Source organism: Vipera ursinii (genome assembly GCF_947247035.1).
Source record: "Vipera ursinii genome assembly, chromosome: 13".
Lineage (NCBI taxonomy): Eukaryota > Metazoa > Chordata > Lepidosauria > Squamata > Viperidae > Vipera > Vipera ursinii.
The window spans coordinates 16,554,235-16,579,754 of record NC_139526.1 but is presented as its reverse complement, the minus strand read 5'-3'; the positions used below and the strand labels follow the sequence as shown (position 1 = coordinate 16,579,754).

Here is a 25,520-nt window from a genome sequence, read left to right as displayed (position 1 = left end):
AGCTCGTTGATGGTTGGGGACCAAGTCAACCTTCTAACCCAACATCCTTCAAAGGGGGTGTCATGGGGGATAACATTGGAAGAGGGAGGCCAACTTGTCTCCAGCATTAGAGGAAGCTTCAGATTGTGATAAATCTGAAGGAAATGGGATTCCGTGTATTTCCAAAGAGAATAGAGAAAAGCCTGGGCCCCAAGTAAGAACTTGGGGTTGGGTTGTTCGAGTGTCCATTTCGTGCTTGGCTTGCCTTTGTCAATGGTGGGTCATCACTGGAAGCTCCTTAGTTGCCTTCCTGAACAACGCCTGGATGGAGTCTTGCCGTGTTCAGTTCTTCTCTATGGGGCCAGCTCAGAAGTGTGGGGCAACTGCGTGCCTTTCCACCTGCTAGTTCCACCATGGGGTTCCTGCCATCTTGTCATTGTCTCTTCAGCTGGCTTTCTCTGCCCCTGGAGCTTTTTTGCGCTCAACGGAGCCGAGACACAAATGCTGAGGAGGCAGCTCTGAACTCTGAGGAATTTCAAGAGTGGGACTTGTCAAGCATGCGAGCAGCTGGTGTTGGTCTGTGTGCATTTTTGGGAAGCGGCAGCAACTGCCGATGAAGCATTTTCTGTTAAGATTCCTCCCTGAGTGTGTGTCCAACTGGGGCAACTTGTGGAGTTCAACTCCCAGAATTCCCCAACCAGCCGTGGGTTTTTCAATCCCATCATCCTACTCCTGTGCAGGATTAGGTCTGCAACAGCCTAAAGCAGGCTTTCTCAACTTTGTAAGATAGGTGGGCTTTGACTTCCAGAATTCTGTGTGGTTACATTTGTTAGCTCTGAGAAGACTCTAAAGCAGGGATGTCCAACGGGGGCAACTTTTAAGACTTGTGGTCTTCAACTCCCAGAATTCCCCAGCCTCGCTAAACGAGGGCTACCTGTATACACAGATAGACTTTGGAGGGCAATCTAGGAGCAGCCTACAAGGGCTGGCATTGACTCCCTCCGCCATCTGTGTCTCCCCTTCTAGGGATCGATCTCTCAGCAAACCAAGATGAAGAGGGCGACCAAGAGACCTTCCAGATGGAGGTCAACAGAGAGACCAAAAAATGTACCTTCAGGACTTGTACAGGGAAGTACTGGACGCTGACCTCCAACGGTGGGGTGCAATCTACTGCCTCAACTAAGTGAGTTCTACCTACCCCAAGGTTGCTAAGATATTTGTGAGAATGGGATACGGTTCAACGGTTGAGTTCTTGCTTTACTCCAAGCCCTTAAATTGCTTGTTCGAACATGCTGTAGGAATCCCACCATACTAGTTCATTTAACCAAGTGGTTGAAATAACCTATTCGCTTAGCATGAAGAGCCCAGCCATTGGTCCTGTGGGGAATGGGGTTTTAATTTCCAAAATACCGAGTGCTCGATGGGGTGTGTCTCTACATGCACAGAAACACTATCTGCTCCCAAGAGAGAATAATTCGAACACAGTGAACTTAAAACAGCCCTTGTGCAAAAACACAACTAAAATAGCATCTGAGTCCACAGTAGCTTGCTTGGACTATTCTGGAAGGTTTCTGAATTGGAAGCCCAACGGTGTCAAACTCCCCAAACGCATCCAGAATACCCAAACAATCTATTTCAAATTGGAAATGTTTTAGTGTAGGTCTACAAGTGCTGTTGCCATAAACATTTACTTGCTCAGGGCTTAAGAAAATAAATAAATTGAAAAATGAGCATGGGTCGGAAAAGACTCGACCCATCGGCCATTAAACTTGTACAGATGGGTGGACCACACTCTCCTAGCAGAAGAAAGCTCATTTTTCAGAAGCCTGCGGAGAAATTGGGTGGAAAGCCACCATCGTCACTCGAGGTGTGCCCAAAGCGTTTTGGGTTGCACTGTGGCCCTGACGAGGGGTGGAATTCCTGGTCTCCTCCTGGTCCTCCTGATGTGATGGCTTGAAGAGGTCCTTCTCAATCTTCCTTTGCTCCAGCAGGAATGCCAACTGTTACTTCGACATTGAGTGGTGTGACCGGCGTATCACTCTGAAAGCCGCCAACGGCAAATATGTCACTGCCAAGAAGAACGGGCAGCTTGCTGCTACGGTCGAAACTGCCAGTAAGTCCTTTCTTGTATGTCAGCCAGATGTTTGTAGCAGTGGGAGCAACCACTGGTTAGAACATGGCCATTCTGAGCTGGGGTGATTGGGTGGGAAGCAAGTTTGTTTGCCGGTAAACAGCGCCTCGTTCCTCTGTTCTCCAATGGTAGGTGAGACAGAGCACTTCCTCATTAAGCTCATCAATCGGCCAATCATTGTTTTCCGTGGAGAACATGGCTTCATCGGCTGTCGGAAGATGACAGGCACCCTAGATTGCAATCGGTCCTCTTACGATATCTTTCAGCTGGAGTTTAACGATGGTGCCTACAATATCAAAGGTAAGGCATCGGTCAGTCTTCCCCAACCAACTGCAGCCTACTGCAGCCTGTTGTCAACTCCCAGAATTCTTGGCCACACCGGTTGGGAGGATTATGGACCACCAAAGTCAGGAGAAGGCTGGCGATGGTCTTCCACATCACCTCCCGGAGGAGGAGAAAAGATTTGACAGTAGGAAGTTCACGTTAAGGCAGGTTGAACTGTCCTTGAGACGGTTCCTCAGATCGTTTGGGGAAGAGACTCTTGGAGACTGCAGGAGAAAAGCAGGCAGAGCTGGGGGCAGAGTTAAATAAGTCATCAGCCTAGAGTTTTTTTGTCGCCACAAACTATTACGAGTCCAATAACTCTTGAACTCTGTTGACCTTTATCTAGCACCAGCTGAATGTCGAACTTTAGTTGACCGGATTCTTGTGTGTAGAGGTGTGAATAAATCTTCCATGCTGCAACCTCATGGCCCTGAACCGTTGCGCCTGACAGAATCGTCCAGTGGCCATGCTGGAGGTGCCTCTGCGAATCCGAGAGTGCACTCACCTTCCCTCTTCTTATTCTCGTTTGCAGATTCCACTGGGAAATACTGGACGGTGGGAAGCGAGGCGTCCATCACCAGCAGCAGCGATTCTCCCGTGGACTTCTTCTTTGAGTTCTGCGACTTGAACAAGGTGGCCATTAAAGTCAACAACAAATACCTGAAGGGCGACCACGCTGGGGTCCTCAAAGCCTCTGCTGATGCCATTGACCCCTCCACCCTCTGGGAGTATTAAACGCACTTTAGTCTCCTTCCCTTCACTCTACGCTTCCCCACTTCCTTCCCCCCCCCCTGTTGCCAACTTCCTGCAGGAATTTCCTTTGGTATGTTCTGGTGTGTCTTTTACAAAAGAGAGGGGTTCTGTCTTTCAGACTGGCCTGCTGCCTTTGGCCTGCCATGCCGTTGTTTGTTTGTTAAGTTGGCCTTTCCCCACCCCCCTTGGTTAGGTGAGTTCAGTTAAAACTGGAATGAAACATCCTTTGTTTGCAGAAAAATGTCCTGCCCTCACCTTACGGACTTTTTGTAAGGGAAGAGGGAAGAAGGGAAAAGTTGGGTGGTAGCTCAACAGATCTCTCCTTTGGCCTTGGCTGGTCCTTCTGAATTGAAAAGGAATATATTTCTCCTAACTGGAATCGGAACACGTGTCCCGCTCCATTTCCCCACCAGCTAGGTCTGCTCCTTAGAAGGAGAGTCGTCAAGAAGAGCTAGTATTGAGGTCAGCAAGAGGCTGCCTTGGAGAACCTTGAAGTTTTTGTGTCTTCAGCGCCCCACCTTCTGGCTCAGTGTAGGTGGGCCTCCATAACTCTTGTTCCAACTGGGCCTTCCAGTTTTGAGGTGGGGCATTATCTATAATATGAATGAAGACTTCCCTTGCTTGGCTTTGGATCTTACGTTTCTTGCCCCCATCTCTCGCGAAGATAGAGAAGAAGTAGCTTAGCATATCTTGTCATTCCATGGGAGGAGAGAAGGGGCTGGTGAAAGAGTCGAGAGGTGAATCTAAGATGAGCTACCAAAACAGCAGGACAGAAGCTCTTGTCTTTATGCTCCCAGACCAAACAAGCTGCTTTTTTATGAATGGAATTGTACTGGATCTCAGCCCTTTCATCTCATCATCAAAGACTCGAGTGAATTCCTTGTTCCTTCTACCCTTGTGTGCTTTTAGGTGCCCCCAACGTATCATCTCTCTGAACATCTCCCCCCAAAACACACCGAGAAGCCATTGATGCTGCCTTATGGTTCCTTTCCCTTTCTCTTTGGAAGGTGCAACTGTTGTCGGATTTCCCTTTTCCCCCTCTCTTTTCTAGCTTCTCATAATTTGGGGTCTTAGAATTTCATTAGAGCAGGCCAGGACCACTTTGAAGCTGTTGCCTACAGAGGGTTGCATCAGACAAGGCGTTGAGTTGCATGTTGTATGTCCGCTTGTCTTTTCTCCTCCCTTTTGCCTTGGGTGGGGAGAACCATCTCAACATCTCCTACTTCCCTCCACCGCTCACCCATGACCGAGGGTGGTTTCCCCACCAGCAGCTGACCCAACAGACTTGGAGAAAGATCTCCGGTTAAACAGAACCTTAGTCAGGGGCACAGATCAGTTCGCAGGAGGATTAAGACCTGTGGATCTCCCTTGGTTTTCCTCCAAGTACTTCCCACTGAAATGTCTTCACAGATTTGGGAGGAGATTATAAAAAGACAAGAGGGGGGAAGGCAAAAGGAGGAAGAGGAGGAGAGGGACAAGCAGAGTTGAAGCCATGCTGTGCATCCACAGACGTTCAGGGGAAACCTCCATCGCCAACTATCTGTGTTCCTTAAACTAGCATCATTTGCACAATTCACCTTCACCTACATCGTTCTACCTGTTTGACCTGAACTGGAATTTGTCGTCTTCTCGCTATCCCTTTTTCCAAATTGTATCTCTGAATCAACATAGCCATCTCTGGCTTCTGCATCTCAGCAGCTTCCCAAATCTCATCTCATCTCATCTCTCCTCTCAGCAAGTTATATGAGGGTCTCCCCAGGATGGTTTCCAAGCATCATCTCATGCCCCACGGGGCCCGCTTCTTGGATCCCGCGCTTGCCCCGCAGAACCCCTAAAAGTGGAAAGTTGATCAGGAAGTGTCTTCTCGTGACTTATGATCAACCTGTCCTCCGAGCCAACCTAAAGCTCTGCTAGATTTGTTGTTCTGCATAGCCAACTTCGATCTTTGCAATACGTTGCTTAACTCTTTGGGAAGTCCGGAAGAGTCTTGTGTGCACGCACACTTTCTGTGTGGATTTATTATTATTTTTTGTCCAATGTGATGCCTTCTTGGGGTTTTAATCTCTGTTTCCAGAGGCCAAGCAGACCCCCCCTGCAATTTACACTGAAGTCCGCAAGGACTTTGCTTGAATGGTGCTCTGGTTCTCTTTCTACCCAAATCCATGAATTTGTAAGACCCAAATTTGCACTTGCTAAACGCCTAATTTGACAGGATGCACAGGAGTGGGGTTCGCCAAATTTTCAAAGGGGTGGTGGGTTTTTGATTGACCGAGAGAAGATCAGGGACATGTCCTAAGCCTTAAAAAGCATCCACCCTCTGGGCATCATAAGGCGTCTTGAATAGGAATTGGTGCTCTAACTTCATAGCAATGAAAATTATTTGCCTTATGAGTAAAAGAGGGCTTGAGCTGGGGTTCACCTGGGAATCTTAACTGGAGTGTGCTGGAAAGTTCTGGAAACTATAAAAACTTGTGAAAGAAACTACAGTTTGGGGGGGGGCAGAGATGACTACCCAGTGGGTGTTGTTTGTTGGCCTTCACAGTTTGCCCTGTGTCCTATTTCTTGCCCACCTGGTAAGAACTGGATCGTGTTACAACTCACACTGCCTTTCCTCCTGTTAACAGTTTTTTAAGTCAAGAATTCTTGTCTCCTATTTCCTTGACTATTGTGGCTATGGAAAGCATCTCATATCCTGATAATGTTTAGTTAATGTTCTGTTTTTGTTTCCCCTTTTAAAAACACTTTTGTAAGTGCCATTTGTATAAGAAGCATCAAATGGAGAAGAGAATTGACAAAATAAAAACCTGCATACAGATATGAAACGAATGGCTCCGTGACTTGTTTTATTTATTTTTTTAGAAGTTACTTCGATTCATTGGGGAGATTTGAGCCATGCGCTTTTTAACTTTTTCCTGGTGTTCTCTTAAAACATTGATTCCCCCCCCCCACAGAATGTATCCTAGTCTAGCAAGGCACACAAACGCAAACAATGTGATTTACAGGACCCAAAAGAGGGGAGGTTTTGCCCTGCATTTCCTAAAGAGAATTCTTTACCCTGTTTGCCTTGCAAAGTATATTTGCCTCTTCCCCATTAATTTGTAGACAATTCACTCACAAAACGTTCATTTGCGGAAGGGACTCTCCTCTTTGCACTGTTGTAAGCCACAACAGTGTTGGTGGGTTAATACCAAGCAATAAACCATACCCCCAATCGAGGAACTACCAACTCAAGAAACAGCAGCCTGATCAAGAATGCTCCTACAAACACGGACGGAAAGCCACTTGAATATAAACAAAGAGCAAAGCCCAGTCCTTTCTAGCACTGATAATGTTACCTACTTGGGTAATGAAACGTCTGCAAGAAAACCACCAAACTCAAGAGAGCACAAAGGATCCCACAGTTCTCCTCCTCCTCGCCCCAAACTCCACTCCCTTCTAGCACTGATGATGTTACCTACTTGGGTAATGAAACGTCTGCAAGAAAACCACAAAGCTCGGAGAGCACCAAGGTCCCCACAGTCAGTCGTTCTCCTCCTCCTCCTCATCCTTTCCACAATCCCCATTCCCTTCTAACACTGATGATGTTACCTAGTTTGGTGATGAAATGTCTGCAAGAAAACCACAAAACTCAGAGAGCACCAAGGACCCCACAGTCGTTCTCCTCCTCCTCCTCCTCCTCCTCCTCCTCTCCTCAAACCCCACTCCCTTCTAGCACTGATGATGTTACCTACTTGGGTAATGAAACGTCTGCAAGAAAACAACAAAGCTCAGAGAGCAACAAGGAGCTCTCATTAAAGAGCCTTGGTGGAGCAGTGGGCTAATGCCTCCTTAAGGAACACCAGCTGCCCGCAATTAGTGCAGGTTCGAGTCCCACCAGCCTCAAGGTTGACTCAGCCTTCCATCCTTCCGAGGTAGGTAAAATGAGGACCCAGATTGTTGGGGGCAATAAGCTGACTTTGTAATAATGCCGCTTGGGGGGGGGGCGAAAGCCCTAATAAGCAGGCCTATACATAGAATGAAGGCTACTGCTAAGCTTGTAAGCCGCCCTGAGTCTTCGGAGAAGGGCGGGATATAAATGGAATTAAATAAAATTAAAAAAAAAATGACTTTGCAGGATATTTGAAACCAGCCTGAGACTTAGTTCCTTCTTCCAAAGCTACATCCTCAAGAGAGAGGAAGCTGGAAGGACCAGCAAAATGGCATCTTTTAGCCCTTGGCATTAAAAGCCACTCCTTCCTCCCCGCTTAGTTTGGTTGAGTACACAGGAAGCTAACAAGACACTGGGCTTCTGACTGACTATATCGCTTCCTTCCCGCGAGAACTTTAATGAGCTCTGGGACCTCAATCATAAACTTCAATTCCCTCCCCCCCCCCACAAGACTGAATAGCGATGGTGGGGAAAAAAGAGATAAATGCAATTACTGTTTAGATCTCCCCATTATCCTGATGTTGCTTTTGAAGCGCTATGCTAGACGATCTTAAAAAGCAGCCGTGGGTTTTCAAGGATTTTTATTTTATTTTTTTTAATCTGCTTTGTTCGTCAGGAAATCTCTTGAAATTTGCATCCGCCCTTCAGCTCAGGGGCTTTAATATGAGGCACTCTGACAAAGATCAGACTGTCTAAAGCAGGGGTCGGCAACCTTGGCTCTTTTATGACTCGCGGACTTCAATTCCCAGAATTCCTGAGCCAGCATAGCTGGCTCAGGAATTCTGGGAGTTGAAGTCCGCGAGTCATAAAAGAGCCAAGGTTGCTGACCCCTGGTCTAAAGGATGCACCGGGCACTTTACGCAAAAGGTAACTTGCTTGCCGGAAAACAAAATAAATCTCCTTAAGAGACGTTTCCTCTCTCAGGTGTTTGCTTTCCGATGCTCGTCTGTGCTGCGGCCGATGTATAAAGATGATCATCCAGAGATTTATATTTTATATTTATTATATTTTTATACCGCCCTTCTCCCGAAGGACTCAGGGCGGTGTACAGGGCAATAAATACAAAAACAGGAGACAAAAGAGGCTTTAGGAAAGTCAGGCTCTTAAAACTGCAGTCTCCGTTGCCAGCAGCAACTCACAAGCAAATGTGAGGTTTAAAACAAGATGCGCAACGAAGAAATCATGGCATGCGCGGAATGGAGGCCCTTCCACTTTTTCTCTCGTTATTTCCATTCCCCATAAAACAGACGTGTCAAACACAAGGCCCGGGGACCGAATCCGGCCCGTGGTTTCATGTGGCCCCCGAAGCCATCCTGGAAACAGTGAGGGAACAGCCCCCACTGCCTTGGCCCTGGCCCAGAGACCCTCCTTCTGCCAGAGACCCCCAGATCTGTCCCACTCCTGCTCAGGCCCCCATAGGCACCCTTGATGTCAATGTAGAGCTGGCCATGCCCACCCAGTAGGCCATACGCACTCCAGATGCACCCACCCTGGCCATACCCACCCCGGCCCCCCGAGGGCAACCACAATGCTGATGTGGCCCTCAATGAAATTGAGTTTGACACCCCTGCTCTAGAGCAAGAGTGAGTCTTCTTTGCTGGGCTGTCTCTGCGGTTTCCAATATTAACTAAGTTTCCTGCTAAGACAGAGTAATTAAACCACCCTCGAGTTAATTAAAAGCTTGGTCAAATCTCGTTCAGCTGGCAATTCCCTGACCCTTTTTCTCCCTCACAGCAACATGGAAATAACTTGATTTTTTTAGGATGTGTCTGAATTTCCCCAATCTAGCCTAGAGGCGGATATTGTTCAAGCGGCTCCCCTCCCAAATCTTAACCAGGTTTGACTTGCAGTGCATCACATTAAGCCTGCTTTCTTCTATCCGGCATCTCTTTCGGACATGTTGAGAGCCCCAGGGACATCCCTCTGAGGAAGACGATACCAAGCCATGGCTGAGTTCACACTTGGGGTTAAGCCCTCAAATAACTTGTTAGGCTTAAGATGTTGGTGGGTTTGGCACACGGAACCACACCGTTGAACCAAGGTTTGCTGAATAAATCAAAGCGGCTAAGCTCAAAGCCACAATAAGGACCTTCAACGGCAGTTTGCTAAGCAAACGTAGCCAGGTTGCAATCGTGTGAATCATGTTTCCTTCAATCTTCCCGGGGGTCCATTGTGTCACGTAATCCAAATTGAGGTAGAAACACAGCCACGGCGGCTTACAAACCATGGTCATCTCTCTCCAAGCTCTTTGAATCCAGAATCCACAACGCAGACCACAGATACTAACTAGTCTAAGCAAGATTCTTTGCCGGGGACTTCGTATAGGGCATCTTTTTAAAATCCTCCCCAAGGCAAATGAGCCTCCCAGAACGGCTTGCCAAGCTGCATGAAGCTGACCCTTTACAATGGTGGTGTTGGGGCTGCTGACGGATGAGGCCTTCCCGTTGCCATGGTGACGAGGCCTGACCGAGCATCTTGCGCAGAAGATCGAAAATGGGTTTTCGCTACTTCAGACCCAGCCCCCGGCTTTCTTTTTATTTATTTTTTTTCCTCCAGAGATACCGAAAACGAGAAACCCAATTTAGCTTAGCCAACGCTCAACGGAGCCGTGGCTTGTATTCAGTTGAAGTCCACTTCGGATTTAAGCAGGAAAGGTTAAAAAAAAAAACAAGTTTAAATTTTCTTCAGATGTTGCAGAGTGACAGCAGTCCCGAAGGATTGTGTGTAGTTAAGAAGAGAAAGTCTCCCACCCTCCCTTTAAAAAAAACAACCACGGTCTGTGTGTAACTCCTAATGATGTTCTCTCCTTACTTGGTGGAACCCAACAGCATTCTTGTAAGCAGGCTGAAATCCTTCGCCATCCTCCTACTGGATCTTAAAAAAGATTTTTCAGCCTCCTACTGGATTTCAAGATTCAAGGGATCTTTAAAAAAAAAAGGCTTAAAAGACCAGAGGTGTCAAGGTGGACATCTCACTTGGAACGAGGAGGGGAGAAGGCCCAAGTCTGCAGCCAACATCTCATGAACTTTAGACGAATGCGGTGGTACAACTTCCCTCCTGGTTTCTCGGTTTCAACGTCCATAAATCCAGCCAGCGTGGCAGGGGATTATGGGGACTCAGTTCCAACACATTTGCAAAGACAGAGGAGGTTTTGAGAAGAACGCGATTTCAAGAGTCCTTCCCCTGAACCTCAAAGGTCATTTCTGGAGACCGTTAAGAGAAAAGTATAAAATCTGAAGACGTTTGGGTCAAAGGAGGAAGAACAGTTTGCTGCTCTGGGTGGTTATTTATTTATTCCTGGATAGGGGTGGGTGGGAGGTTTTTTTTAAAATTCTTTGAATCATCTGACAGTTAGAACAACTAGCCAGTGGAACCACCTGCCTCCAGAAGTGGTGAATGCTCCAACACTGGAAGTTTTTAAGAAGAGACTGGACAGCCATTTGCCTGAAATGGTATAGGGTTTCCTGCCTTAGTAGGGGGTTGGACTAGATGACCTCCAAGGTCCCTTCCAACTTCTTCTTCTTCTTCTTCTTCTTCTTCTTCTTCTTCTTCTTCTTCTTCTTATTATTATTATTATTATTATTATTATCATCATCATCATCATCATCATCATCATCTAAGCCACCCTTAGTCACTTGGATGAGATGGACTTCTATATAAATAATGTAATTTTATTTTTATTTTTTAAAAGAAAAACACTTCCCTTATCACAAGCGTCTGGGCATGGCTCCGTGGGCTGACTCAAGCTAGGGGAAAAAAGGCTATTAAGGTTCAAATATTCATGTTTACCACCATGAGGTTCTCTTCTCCCCCCCCCACCCCCCCAGGCAATTACTTTCCGCTTTTTTCTTAAAGAGCAATTAACAGCACCCTCGGTTTTCAGAGAGGTTTTGAACCCTTGGCTCAGCTGCTGCCTGCTGACCTTTCCAATTCCCTCCGGTGTCATTAAATGCAATGAGGGAAGGACAGAGAAGGGAAAAATGAATTAAAAGAAAAAATAGAAGAGGGCGGATGCACAATAAAGCACCGAGAATTCTCTTTAAAAATCAGATGTCAATCTGCCTCCTAATTACGCCGGATTTTAAAATCCAATTTTAATCTCTGCCTTGCGACTACAGCCCAACTCCCAACGGAAAAAGGGCGGAAGAACCGCGAAATTGTTTCAAGAACGACTTTTCCAGAACTGCACCACCATCTTTGGAAGGGGGAAACTCGGTTCGCTTGGAGCAAAACCACCGCTTCCTGCTACATTTGGAAGTCTCCTAATTTCAGGAGAGCACCCAGCCGAAGACAACTGAGCAGAAGCCAGGTTGAGACATGCTTCCCACAGCTTAGCTTGCTTTTGATGCTGGGCTGGTTTTCCTTGGAAAGCAATACAAGGTTTAGCTTTAGGCAGGAATCTGCCCCATTCATTACACGGAGCCCGCAGGGGAGAGCTTCCCACTGGATCACAGGCCACATCCACAGAGGTGAGCTGTGACCAAAAAACAAACAAAGGGGAAAAAAAAACGCAAATTGGGTCTCTCTCTTTGGAAGCCTGAAGACTTCAGATCTCGCTGCTGGCAAATCTGTAGCCAAAAAATCTGTAGCCTTGGTGGAGCAGTGGGCTAATGCCTCCTTAAGTAACACTGGCTGCCCGCCATTGGTGCAGGTTTGAGTCCCACCAGGCTCAAGGTTGACTCTGCCTTCCATCCTTCCGAGGTAGGTAAAATGAGGACCCAGATTGTTGGGGGCAATTAAGCTGACTTTGTAATAATGCCGCTGGGGGGGGGGCGAAAGCCCTAATAAGCAGGCATATACATAGAAGGAAGGCTACTGCTAAGCTTGTATGCCGCCCTGAGTCTTCGGAGAAGGGCGGGATATAAATGGAATTAAAAATTTAAAAAAAAATCACCGACCAGAACACGAAACAGTGTCGTTCCTTTGCAGCGGATGAAATGAGAACAGAACCGGTTCAAAGAACTGCAAGGAAGCCGTCTGCGTTTAGTGACTTGACGTGGGAAACTGGCCAGGAGGTCGTTAAGCGAAGGGGTTGCCAAGTGAAAAACCCCATGCGATCGCGACTCGCTTACAGCTTTTCCACATAGGACAGTGCATGTTAACTTGACTGTAATGACAAAACGCTCGACCGAGAAAAAGAGATGCTGTGGAGGTTAAAAATGTGGGCAGGGGTCACCAATGATTTTATGCAGATCAGCTTACTGGATTCCCCAAAGCCGGCTGCAATGGCAGCACTTAACCGGGCTGGGAAGACAGGTTGACGCTGGGCCCACTCGCCCCTCAGAGGCAAAGCTCGTCTGCTGACACATCCTTGTCATTTTTTCCACCCGCAGCTGAGCATTCATTTAAGGGGTGGGTTTCCCTCCCCCCAAGCAGGGAGCGTCATCCCTCACCAAGGACCTCTTCTTCTTGATCCCCGATTAGGAACTCAGAAATGGCGGGCACGCCCAACTCCCTCATCCTTGCAGTGAGAGGATTAAAATTAGTTTAATATTCATTTATTGACCGCTCCAGGTTACAACAGTGCTGAAAAAAATGGGACTCAGGATTTAGTTTTTCACGCTGACCACTTTGGCAGCATCCCCACGATCGCCCGATCAAAATTTGCAGGTTTCGCAACCGATTCGTATTTATGACGGTCGCAGTGGGTCCCGGGGATTGTCACGTGACCCCCTTTTGCGACCTTCTCACCCACAAACTCAACGGGGGAAGCCAGATTCACTTAACAACCGGGTTACCAACTTATCAACTGCGGCGATTCACTTAAGAACGGAGGCAAGGAAGGTCGTGAAACGGGGCAAAAATTCACTTACCTGTCTCAGTAGCAAAATTTTGGGCTGAGTTGCGATGGTAAATCAAGGATTACCTGTATTCATTCCATACAAGAGCATTTAGGAGAATTTAAGCTTTTTGTGATTAAAATTTTCACCCAGGTGAAAAGTGACGGTTTTCCCAACTGCAGGGAAATTTGAAAATTTGCCCAGAATGGCAACTGACCTATTTGGCACGGCTGTGGGCTACGCCGAAGACAGCCGGGCCACATTCTTTGGGACGGATCTTCCATAGGAAACCAGTATACATTAAAAAAACAGGGAGCACAATTTTCTTTTAATTACAAAAAAATTGAAATTACAATATAGTACAGAAACTTTTTACACGCAGATTAGAAGAGTTTTTTCTTTTCCTACCCAAAGAAAAATATTTTTTTCCCCCCCCCCGGTTTTGGATTTTTTTTTTTAGTTTTCAGCTATGTTATACAAAGTTGTAGAACATGCACCTCTCCCGTTCGATAGGGCTTAGCTCCTTATTTTAAATTAATTTCTCTCTCTCTCTTTTGCTAAGTGCAAATACTAGGTTTCTCTCTCCACCTTTTAAGGCAAGTTAAATGCAACACTGCAAAATTGATAATAGAAAGTACCTGTTAAAATGTCAAGCCGGGATCGGGGGTGGGGAAAAAATTCCATACACTTCTCATTGTCTACCCGTAAAGAGATGAACGCTTTTAGAGAGATATAGGTATATATATAGATATATATATAAAAAAGAAGCTACAAATAAAAAAAACACACTGGAAAAGGTGGAATTTCATACAATTCCACTCTCCACCCAAGTAACTTTCAACTCACAGGCATGTCTGCTTAAAAGATTCAGGGAAGTTCGGATTAAAGAGGGGGGGGGAAGAAAAGCAGACCAACAGGAGTTTTAGAGAAAAACATGGCTTTGGGGGGGGGAGAAGCAAAGCAGAGAAAGTCACGGGCTTCCCCACAACCTCGGAGATTAATCAATCTGATCCAGAAAGGGACAATGAAAATAAAGGCGGTTGGCCTTTTAAAAGGAAAAACGCTATTCTGAATCTACGTGGCTAAGATGGGACCGGAATGGCAACACATGGAATGGAAGACGACAGAAAACTTTGGGGGTGGGTGGGTGGGTGGGAAAGGGCTTCAGGAATACGTCTCCCATCAGATTGAAATTCCCAACCGGTCCCATCACATTTTCTCACCCAGGAAAAGGGGTCCAACGTTTGCCAACGGGAATATTCCGCTATCGAGGAGTCCGATCGATCCTTATGGATCAGGAATTACGTGGGCCCGCGTAGCCACACACTCGCCTGGGCTGTGGGCACCCTACCCTGGGGGGGGCGGGCAAGGTGTGTGTGGGGGGCGTGAGCAGCTTATTCAAAGCATCGCCAGTTTATTTCAGAATAATTTTTAAAGAAAAGCCTATCGGTAAAGTTTCGGGAGTTGCATGATCACGTCCAGGGGGAAGGCGGCGAGGGGAGAATTTCAACCGTTTTGATAGCCGTAAGGGAAAAACATAAGAGCAGATTGGATCATATTGTGTAAAGCAAACAGGTGGGCAGAATCAGGGGAGGAACTCTTGAAAAGCAATGGGCTTCACTCTCCTGGCAGTCCCCTGATTCTTTTTCACACCTCGGTTGAAATGGAGTGTGGGGGGTGGTGGAAATCAAAATATTTATGGGCCTCGGTCCTCTATGCTATGGCCAGAGGATCCTCTCATTCAAGGAATATACAGTTTTTCTCATGGAGGAAATTAAGATATATATTTTTTTTGGAGTGGGAGGGGGTGGTCTGGGAGAGAAAGGGAGCTTGTCCAGGTTCAAAACCATCCTTTGTATTATATTGCTTGAGCTGAGCCAAGGCCTAAGATGAAACCATGGGGAGATTCCCTCAGTTGGATTTACGTTCAGGAGAAGAAAAGCATTTCCTGCAATGTCTTCCCCCCCCCCCACCCCAAACCTGACATCTACCAGATGCTGGAGGCTTTCCAGGCTTCTGACCCAGAGAGACCCTCGCTGGCCAACATTTTGGAGGAAAGGTCATCAACCTGACATGTAGGCTGCCGGTATGGGAAGGGAAGTTGTTTCTCAAGACACCATCGGGTCTTCCTGGCTGAAATCACGAGAACCATCTGTGGTGCTCGCTTCCTTGTCCTCCAAGCTCTGGTGGGGCTGGCTGATCACGCAGCTTTCTGTCGTGTTTCTGAAGTCACCACCTCTTCCCAATGAAGCCACAGAGGAGGGAAGATGGCGTACAAGTCTACAAAAGATGGAAGGGGATTTCTGGGGGAACAGGAGATCAAAACCTATCCATTCGTACAACTGGTCTAAACCATTGTTCCTCAACCGTAGCAACTTTAAGATGGGTGGACCTCAACTCACAGAGAGTGAGTTGGGAGTTGAGGTCCACTCATCTTAAAGCCGCTAAGGTTGAGGAACGCTGATCTAAAGCCGGCCCTTAACTGGTGCTTTTGGAAAAGCCAACACCTAACTGTTGAGACAACAGTAGAGGCAGATCTAGCATTTTGGTCACACTTGGACTTCCAAGAGCTTAAGGATGCATGAGGGAGCTTAGAGCCACGGGCTCTCCCAGGTAAGATGTTTTCCCAAGACAGATAGGAACATTTCTCCCAGCTGTGGTAGCAAACTGAGCATTCACCCCAACACCAGCGAAAAGCCGAGGAGGCGCAACCCAATTGCACCCGTCTTTTCCCAGAATCCCAATACTTTGACCTCTTTGTAGACCAGCCAGCTTTTTCATCACTTTCTCCAGCGGGGGCTCCCATTCCACACACCAAGCGTCTCTAGAGAGAAAACCTCCACGGCCACCATCACTTCAGCCTAAATAGCCAAATCAGGGTTCCAACTCCAGACACAACTGCAGAAAAGCAGCAGCAGGCCAGGCTGATGGACTGATTTCATTTCAAAACCAACTTGGTTTGTGCCTTCAAAGCACCCTCTTGAGCTGCAAGTGAGGCGCGTCAAATTTCCGAGGGTCTCTCCAAGCCTGTTTTAGGAAATCCTGACACCCCCTCCCCTTGAAAAGGGCATCCGTCCCCTGCTTTCCTAGCCGAAGAGGGAAGCTATGGAAGATCTAAGCTAAGAAGACTCCACCACACCTGGCTTTCTGGAATTAAGGACTGCCACCTGAGTGTTTCAAATATTCCAAGGTGTTCCTCGGCCATCTTTCAACCTCTGCTTGGCTGAGGTGCTGGAGGCCGTACAGCTATGGAAGGAGTAACGCTATTGCTCAGGCTGTCTTGTTGACCAGAACACATTTTGGGCAATGCTGTCCCTCCAGCCCACCTCCTTCGGAAGCCCTCTTCTCAACCAAGAGCACCTACAGAAAAACAACAGTGCTGAGACAAACCCTTATTGCAAACTAGGGCTCCTCTGCGCCTAGCGGTGGGCGGGGCTGGAGGTCTGAACTGGGGGCCGAGACAACTGGCAGGGTGGGAGGTGGGAGGGAGGAGGAGCAAAGGCGGATTTTGTAATTTCGTGGGAGGTGAGCATCGACAACCAGTGTGTGGACTTTCCCTGCAGCAAGTTCCAGAAGGAACGGCGCCTTCCCGAAACCGGATCAGAACCGATGCCGAGGCTGAGGCCCGAAGTGCATAGGAAGGTTGTGCTCCAACTGTAGGTTCATTTGGGGAAAGTCGTAGTTCACCCTCATGTTGGGGAGTGGAGGGACGTATGGGGCCGGGATGGGGCCGAGGTTGATGGGGCCGAGGTTGTTGTACAGGGGGTGCACCGGAGGGAGAGGGAAAGGGGGGTGACCAAATGGGTAGGGGCGTATTTGGTGGTGGTGGTGGAGGTTCTGGGGAACCGGCCTGGGGATGGCTTCGATCCGGGGTATCTTCTCTGCTGGTTTTTCCGCCGGAGGGCCGATCCGCTTAAAACTGTTTTCTGCAAAAAAATATTATATATGTATATTATATATGTATATATGTATATCACAGAAGGTGGGCAAGAAGGTGACAATTTAAAAAGCTTATGGCCACCCTGTTTGAATTGCATTCCTAGTATAGGATGAAGTAACCGGGTCATTTGGACTGACCTAGGTGCCACATCCATATTTCTTTAACAACAAATATGGACTAGCACTGATGGCGTTACCTAGTCGGGTCATGAAACGTCTGCAAGAAAACAACCAAGCTCAGAGAGCACCAAGGACCCCACATTTATCCTCCTCCCCCATTCTCTAACTGATGATGTTACCTAGTTGGGTCTTGAAACGTCTGCAAGAAAACAACCCAGCTCAGAGAGCACCAAGCACCCCACAGTCCCCCCCCCTCAAACCCACTCCCTTCTAGCACTCATGAAGTCCCCTAAGTTGGGTCTTGAAATGTCTGCAAGAAAACCACCCAGCTCAGAAGGCTCCAGGGAGGCCTCATTTCAACCCTGAGCTGCAAACATTCTCCTTTATTGGTAAAGACAAACCTTCCCACCAAACGCAGCTTCGCTGCTCTTACCCGCTCAATGCAAAGAATAAACCAACCTCCGTTCTTCCTCTTTTGTTCTTCCTCCGCTTCCTTCTGAATTTCATGGATTATCTTCTCATCGTCCTCCTGTAAGGGACAGGAAGATCCAGAGCTGTCAGAGAGCTGTAGGTCGATATGCTTAAATGTATACGTAAAAAAAAAAAAAAAAAGACGAAAATCTGAAATGCTGGACGAAGGCGCCCCTAGCCTCTGCAAGGAAAAAACAACAATCTAATTTCTTTTGCACGCCTCTATCTGGGACCTTGACTCATGTCTGCTACTATTTATTCATGTCAGACCACCCCCTGACTACAGGACTGCAAGTACTTCACAGCTCCCCCTCCATCTCTGGTTCCCGAAATTTCACCCACAACACTTCAAAGCATGCCTTGAGGTCTTCTCCCGAGGAGCAGCTGTCCGGAGCACTTGTGAGTGATCTCTGTTCTTCTCCTTGTCCAGAGAGGAATTATAATTTTTTTTAAAATTCCATTTATATCCCGCCCTTCTCCGAAGACTCGGGGCGGCTTACAAGCTTAGCAGTAGCCTTCATTCTATGCATATGCCTGCTTATTAGGGCTTTCACACACACACCCAAGCGGCATTATTACAAAGTCAGCTTATTGCCCCCAACAATCTGGGTCCTCATTTTACCTACCTGGGAAGGATGGAAGGCTGAGTCAACCTTGAGCCTGGTGGGACTCGAACCTGCACTAATTGCAGGCAGCTGGTGTTACTTAAGGAGGCATTAGCCCACTGCTCCACCAAGGCTAATGAGCCGCTCTATTCTCCGGCTCTCTGTCCTGCCACGGTTATCAACTCCGCTTTCTTCACTTTGCAGTTTCTTCCCCCGAAAGTCAATAAATTGAAATTAACGACGAATGGCAACGTATTCTAAATGCAGAATCGATTGACTGCGATGTAAGAAGAAGGCTAAGGGCGAGGAAACTAATGCAAACTGCAAAACTAGCTGGAAGCAAATGGCCAATCTCCTTAAAATATATATATATATATATATATATATATATATATATATATATATATATATATATATATATATATATAGATATAGATATAGATATAGATATAGATATAGATATAGATATAGATATATATATATATATATGGAGATTGGCCATTTGCTTCCAGCTAGTTTTGCATATATATATGTCCGTGGACATCTTGTTTTCGTTTCTTCTGTTTTGAATGTCGTCCTCTGTTTTCCTTTCCTGTAATGTGGAAAATCCTCTGGATTTGGAGAACCCCTAGGAAACATGCGGTCTCAGTTGAACATGCAATGCAGATGCACGCACACGCACACACACACACACACAGAGATGACTGAAAGTTGCCAGTTTCCCAATTTGGATTTTATAAAATATGTCTGGAAATGTTGCCAAAACTCTCTCCCCGTCTCCCTCGGTTTTATTGTTTGATGGGAACCAATTAGCATTTTGGCAGGATGATGGGTGGGTGTGTGTGATTCAGTCCAACCAAGGGTCGTTCCTGGATTCACTAAGTCAGCAGTTCACATTCACAGATCTTCCAAGCTGGGGGCTCTTGTGGGTCTTGAAAAGTACCGCCTTTCGTCCCCACAATGTAAGGAGTTTGCAACTCGCACAGTCTGGCTGTGGAAATCATTTGGAGTCGTACACGGGAGGAAGATCCTATTGTCTCCAGAGCTCCCCACACGGAAAGTGTGGAGGCTGTGCGTTGTGGTAAAAAGAGCCTCCTATTGAAACATATCTCAAAAACCAGGGGTAGGCGACCTTGGCTCTTTTCATGACTCGTGGACTTCAACTCCCAGAATTCCTGAGTCCCGGATCAAACTGCAAGACAATCTTGAGTCCCAAAGCGTCCCCAACGGACGTATTCCTTTCCAATTCCAAACAATTAAATAAATAAATCCTCTTGCAAGATATTTTTTATACAGTCTTTCTATCAAGCCAGAATAACTGGCTAATTATTTCAGGATGGAGGGATTTATTTTAAAAGGGGGTGTTTTAAATGAGTCAATAGGAACCGGTTCCTCCATCTGTAATCTGATACACAGGCATATATAGATTCCCCCCCCATTTTTCCCCCCATACATGTGTGGGCACAGCTGTTCCCAATAAGCTGGAAATGCTTTCATGATGTATGGATGTTCAGAGGGAGGAGGAGAACAAGGACTTTAAAAAAGAAAAGAAAAAAAAACCCAGATCATTCCCATATTCAACCAGAGAAAGGGCGACGGTGGAAAAGTAAAGGCAGAGAGGTTTTAGGGTAGAAATGGAGAGAGGGCACCAGCATCAGAGGAAAAAGTCCTTTATAAAGAGATTCTACTGATGTGTACAGAAAGAAAACTCACAGAACAGAGTTTTTTTGGGGGGGGGAACCTTGGAGGTCTTCTAGTCTAGTCCCAACCCTCTTCTTGAGCAGAAAACCCTCTACCATTCCAGACAAAAGACAAGTTTCTTCTTGAAAACCTCCAGTGAGGTAACGCCTACAACTTCTGAAGGCAAGCCGTTCCACTGACTTAATTGTTCTGTCAAGAAATTCCTCCTTAGTTCCTAGGTTGCTTCTCTCCTCAACGAGTTTCCATCCGTTGCTTCTTGTCCTTTTGTTCAGGAGCTTTGGAGAATATGGCTTGACTCCCCTCTTCTTTGGGGCAGCCCCTCAAATGTTGGAAGACTGCCATCATGTCAGCCCCAGTCCTTCCCTTCGTTAAGACGAAACGTTCCCAGTTCCCTCAATTGTTCCTCTTAAAGATTTAGCCTGCTTATCCTCTTTGGTTGATCTTTTTCTGCACTTTTTCTAGAGTCTCAATTTTTTTTTTTAATATCTGGTTAATCAATCAACCCCAAACTGAGAGATCCTAAGAAAGAGGACGACACCACCACAACACACACACACACACACACACACACACACACACACACAAACACACACACACAAAAACAGTGAAGGTTCCTCAAGGGCACTAACGAATGGCATTTTTTAAACCACAGCTAAGACGGTTATGGGGCACCCCCTGAGATGGTGGAGAGAAGACGGGAATAAATCCAGGGGTGTTCCAGACACTTACCGTGGGGTCTGTCCAAAGGGAACATTTTGCGCAGTCTTGGCACGGGGCTCCCGGGGAACGCGGGTGCTGGCAGAAGTGGTCGTACCCGTTAATGGCAGCTCGGCAGAGGTAGCACATCTGGGCCCCACAACGACAGGACATGCGGTTGCAGCCTTCCGATTTGATCAAGCCGGTGGCGCATTTGTGACACTTCCTGATACGGGCCGCCGTCATCTTCTCTTCTCTGGAAGGCAACGGGCAAGGGTCAGGTGGGTGCTAGAAAAAGGACACTGTGGCTTCAAGTGGGCAATGGCCCAGGTGCCAGATGGCTGAAAGCTGGGCTGGTCAAGAGGTCTCCAAAACTGGCAACCTTAAGACTTGTGGACTTCAACTCCCAGAACCTCTCAGCAACGATCTCCAACCTTGGCAGCTTTAAGACTGGTGGACTTCAACTCCCAGATCCCCTCAGCAAGGATCTCCAAGCTTGGCAGCTTTAAGACTGGTGGACTTCAACTCCCAGAAGCCCTCAGCCAGGGTCTCCAACCTTGGCAGCTTTAAGACTGGTGGACTTCAACTCCCAGAACCCCTCAGCAAGGATCTCCAACCTTGGCAGCTTTAAGACTTGTGGACTTCAACTCCCAGAACCCCTCAGCCAGGGTCTCCAACCTTGGCAGCTTTAAGACTGGTGGACTTCAACTCCCAGAACCCCTCAGCCAGGATCTCCAACCTTGGCAGCTTTAAGACTGGTGGACTTGAACTCCCAGAATCCCTCAGCCCATGTGAAGGGAGAACGAAGCAAGAAGAGAAACGGAAATGGAACTGAAAAAGCTTCTTGGATGGGAAGCAAAACATTTTCAAAGAAAACCCAATGGCCTTGTGGAAAAAAGCACCACCTATGGGACAAAACCACTAACTCAGTGACTGCCAGCCCTTCGAGGTAGGCCAGGTTAGGAAAGTTACTTTATTGATATAGGCTTACAGTAAGAGAATCTTGAAACTGTGGCTGTGTTTAGTCTTCCCATGCTCTAATGCAGTATTTCTCAAGCTTGACAGCCTCAAGGTGTAGTAGATTAAAAGCATGTCTGGCTGAGGAATTCTGGGAATTGAAGTCCACACGTCTTGGAGGTTACCAAGGTTGAGGAACAGAGCTCTAGTGAATGAGGGAGGAGCTTCTTCTCAAGCTTCTTCTGTGACTTGGGCTTAAGCATGCTTTTGTTTGTGGAGCCATCATCTCGGCTTGAGTCTCTGCAAGGTCATCTCCATGGCTCCCTACAACCTTCTCCCATGGTGGGTATCTTCTGTCTAAAGCTAACAAAGCTGCCAGAACCACTGTTGATTTAATGATCTCAGTCCATCTCGCCTCCTGGAACAAAAATGGGGGCGCTCCAGATCCTTTCTCCGAAACACAAGTCATCTAAGACAGGCTTCTCCAACCTTGGCAACTTTACGACTTGTGGACTTCAACTCTCAGAATTCCTCATGCTGGCCGAGGAATTCTGGGAGCCGAAGTCCGTAAGTCTTCAAGTTGCCAAGGTTGGAGACCTGGCTGAGGAATTCTCGGAAGCTGAAGTCCACATGTTGCCAAGGTTGGAGACCCCTGATCTAAGGGACCCCAGGAGATTTCCTTTCTGGAGCAGCCTGTTGCCCTGAGATGGCCCTCACCGTCGACGGAAAGACTCTCATTTCAAAAGGGTTAGTGGTGCCCAGCTTGTGTGCTTTAGTGTGGCGACTGGATGACAAGCTGCCTTGACGACTGCATCCAGATTATTTTAACTGCCTTTTGCTTTCTTCAACACCGTGTCTTTTTTTTAAAAAAAAGGGGTGGTCTTTCATCTACAGTTAGTGAGCTGCCTAGAGTGACTTGTTTGAGGTGGGTGGCCATATGCTTGCTTGAAATAAATAGCCCAATAAAGAAACGTAGAGATGAAAACCAATTAAGTCTAAGCATTCATCCCCAATCGACATTCTGCAGGCTTAAAGCTGGTGTCCCGGAGAACCAGCCAGGGCGCAAAACTTTTGGAAACAATGGAAGGTCTGAAAAGCCAAAGGCAGAAAGATGGTGTCTTTTGGCAGAGAGATAATGCAGAGCTGCGGGGGCGAAAAGGGGCCAAGGGAACCAACCCCACCCAACAGTTTTCAACCGAGCGGAGCTGCTCGTTGCTTAGTTACCCAGATGCTGCCAAAGAAGTTGGAGCTACTACGGTCTGCAAACACTAGACCCTGTTTAGAATCGCAATAGCCCTAGCACTGAGATCTATATGCGACTTTCACTGTGCTTTCCAGCCCTCACTAAGCGGTTACAGAATCAGCTTGCTGCCCCCAACAATCTGGGTCCTCATTTTACCGACCTCGGAAGGATGGAAGGCTGAGTCAACCTTGAGCTGGTCAGGATCGAACTCTTGGCAGTGGGCAGAATTAGCCTGCACTACTGCATTCTAACCGAAAGGAAGGGAAGGGAAGGGAGGAAGGGCAATAGCAACAGCATTTAGACTTGTATACCACTTCATAGTGCTTCACAGCCCTCTCTAAGCGGTTTACAGAGTCTATTGTGAGCCTCTTAACCATTTCAAGCATTTGCAGACCTTTGATGCATTTCGGGTGAGTTCTCCTATCACACTCAGCCATGCTTGTGCAACAGATGTTCCAGGACTGTAAAGGTAAAGGTAAAGGTTCCCCTGCACATGTGTGCTAGTCGTTTCCGACTCTAGGGGCTGGTGCTCATCTCCGTTTCAAAGCCGAAGAGCCAGCGCTTGTCCGAGGACGTCTCCGTGGTCATGTGGCCGGCATGACTAGACGCCAAAGGCGCACGGAGCGCTGTTACCTTCCCACCGGAGTGGTCCCTATTTTTCTACTTGGATTTTTACGTGCTTTCGAACTGCTAGGTTGGCAGAAGCTGGGACGAGCAACAGGCGCTCACTGTTACGCGGCACTCGGGATTTGACCCGCCAAACTGCCGACCTTCTGATCGACAAGCTCAGTGTACCTCTAAATCGTTCTGCAGCTCCCATCTTTGAGACAGATCAGGAAAACAGACCCCCAAGAACTACTTTATTGTTATGTGGCAGGACAACACAATCTCGACAGTGTCTCCTTCCCTTCCTCTTATGCTAAAGAGACACAAGGTGGTACAATCTTGAGTTTCCTTCTCACCCTTTCCTGTTTTCCCCAGCTAACGGCACCCGCCCGCCCCCCAACCCTCCGGGCTGTCTCCAAACCTACTTTCCCCCTCCTCTACACTACGCAGCTACAGCTGTTAAAAGCTGTCAACACAATTTCCCATAGTTGGAAACGGCAGAGAGTCAAAGGCTATCATCTAAGCCTCAAAACTGGTTTAAAAATTAAAAAAAAACAACCTCCCCACCCACTAAACTCAGGAAATGGTGAAACATCCTGTCTCAATTCAGGTGCAAGAAATGGTCCAGTCCCTTTGTATGAAAACCTCAGTCCTTTCTCTCTAAAGCTAGCAAGTTGCTCATTCCTGCACCAAGCCACTTTGTTCTGATCACAGTTTGTGAAAACAGCCACACTGGATTGGGTTCTGCTACCATTACATCCTCCAGAGATGCTAAAAGGGCTGCTCTGCAATCTTCTCTTTGCAGAACAATTGTTAGCAGTCCTGGCTTGCAGAGCAGGGTGGGGGGTGGGGGGAAAGAGAACAATGCTAGTATCCACCTCACTTAGGAAAACATATAAGCAGGGGCTCTTCTCCACGATCAGGAAATAAGATCAGGAAACGATTTTTAAACAAGATAGCGTGCAAATTTCTAGCCTCAGAATGCAAACTCTGTCTCCATCGGTAATCAAGGCAAATGCATCCCCAACCTTGTAGAGCGCAGAATGAAAAATAAAAGAGAGTCATTGTATTTAGCAGAGTGGGGGGGAAAAAACAAATGAAGGGTTTGCACTCAGTCCTAAGGAGACTGCGAGGGAATCGACCCACAATGCATTCAGAACGGCAACCCCAGGATCATGTTGAGGTCTCCTAGCTCAAGTCTACCAATTCTTCCCTGCAGCAGCCCAACTGCCCTTCACCAGATCCCATTTAGACTAGGAACGGAAATTCATTATTGGCCAAGTGTGATCAGAGACCCAAGGAGTTTGCCTCCGGTGCACAAACGCTCAGTGTACATAAAAAGCAACCAATTCCTTTTTCGGTCATTCGTTGCATTTGTGATTTGGGGCAAACAATAACTCAGCGCGAAGTCCATCCGTTCTCCTCTGGGCTATTCCCATCCCGTCTTTCCCAACAGGAAATCCTGAGCAAAAGCAGGAAGGTGGATCTGAACTCCAGCTGAGCGTCTTCCTTTTGGCTCAAACAGGAAGTCTCATTGTCTAGTTTCAGCTGGGCCCAGCGGCTGGCCAAGAGACATCACCTCGCTGAACAAGGACAGCCCGCCGAGGTCTTCCTTCCCTTCTCCTTCAGAAAATAAAGCGGAAACGCCGGTGTATTATTAGATCCAACCCCCTCCCTCGATAAATATAACCTGCGGAAGAATAGCAGCGCGACGGAAGCTTTTTTTTTTTTAAAAAAAGTCTCTCTTTCTCTTTTTTTTTTGTTTTTTATAGGCTCAGTGGGTTAGGACGCTGAGCTTGTCGATCAGAAGATCGGCAGTTTGGCGGGTCGAATCCTGAGTGCCGCGTAACAGAGTGAGTGCTGTTACGCGTCCCAGCTTCTGCCAACCTAGCAGTTCGAAAGCACGTAAAAAATGCAAGTAGTAAAATAGAGACCGCTACGGTGGGAAGGCAACAGCGTTCCGTGCGCCTTTGGCGTGTAGTCATGCCGGCCACATGACCACGGAGACATCCTCGGACAAGCGCTGGCTCTTTGGCTTTGAAACGGAGATGAACACCGGCCCCTAGTCGGAAACGACTAGCACGCGTGTGCGGGGGAACCTTTACCTTTTACCTAAAGTTGTTTGGCAAGGCAATGGGGGAACGAAGGACAGAACGACAGGATGGGGCATAAAAACAGCGGGCATCTCATTAACCCCATTTTTACTCCCCTTGCCTTGCACCCTTTTTCGGCACAGTAATCGGGCAGGCAAAATCCTTGGCCTCCTTTCACCCGATGCTCTCTCGAG

General features: G+C 47.3%; 2 protein-coding genes across 3 annotated transcripts in view; one reads left to right on the top strand and one right to left on the bottom strand.

Moving 5' to 3' along the window:
- Nucleotides 1–392: 392 nt before the first annotated feature.
- Nucleotides 393–3,169, top strand: FSCN1 (fascin actin-bundling protein 1; the record flags this gene model as incomplete). Its single annotated transcript, XM_083372452.1, has 5 exons — nt 393–555; nt 1,006–1,162; nt 1,971–2,092; nt 2,243–2,410; nt 2,967–3,169. 5 exons carry the CDS (start codon nt 393–395, stop codon nt 3,167–3,169), a joined length of 813 nt encoding a protein of 270 aa, XP_083228578.1.
- A 10,033-nt stretch (nt 3,170–13,202) lies between these two features.
- Nucleotides 13,203–25,520, bottom strand: part of RNF216 (ring finger protein 216) — a 52,200-nt gene continuing 39,882 nt past the window's right edge. Inside the window, exons 15-17 of one of the 2 annotated variants that reach the window (XM_083373160.1) lie at nt 20,461–20,683; nt 17,414–17,483; nt 13,203–16,821 (exon numbers count right to left, since the gene is read on the bottom strand). In XM_083373160.1, the coding sequence (XP_083229286.1) occupies nt 16,496–16,821; nt 17,414–17,483; nt 20,461–20,683 (619 nt within the window). In that variant the 3' untranslated portion in view covers nt 13,203–16,495. Of the gene's footprint in view, nt 16,822–17,413; nt 17,484–20,460; nt 20,684–24,315; nt 24,857–25,520 lie in introns of those variants that run through there. The other variant, XM_083373161.1, reaches the window with a different exon arrangement.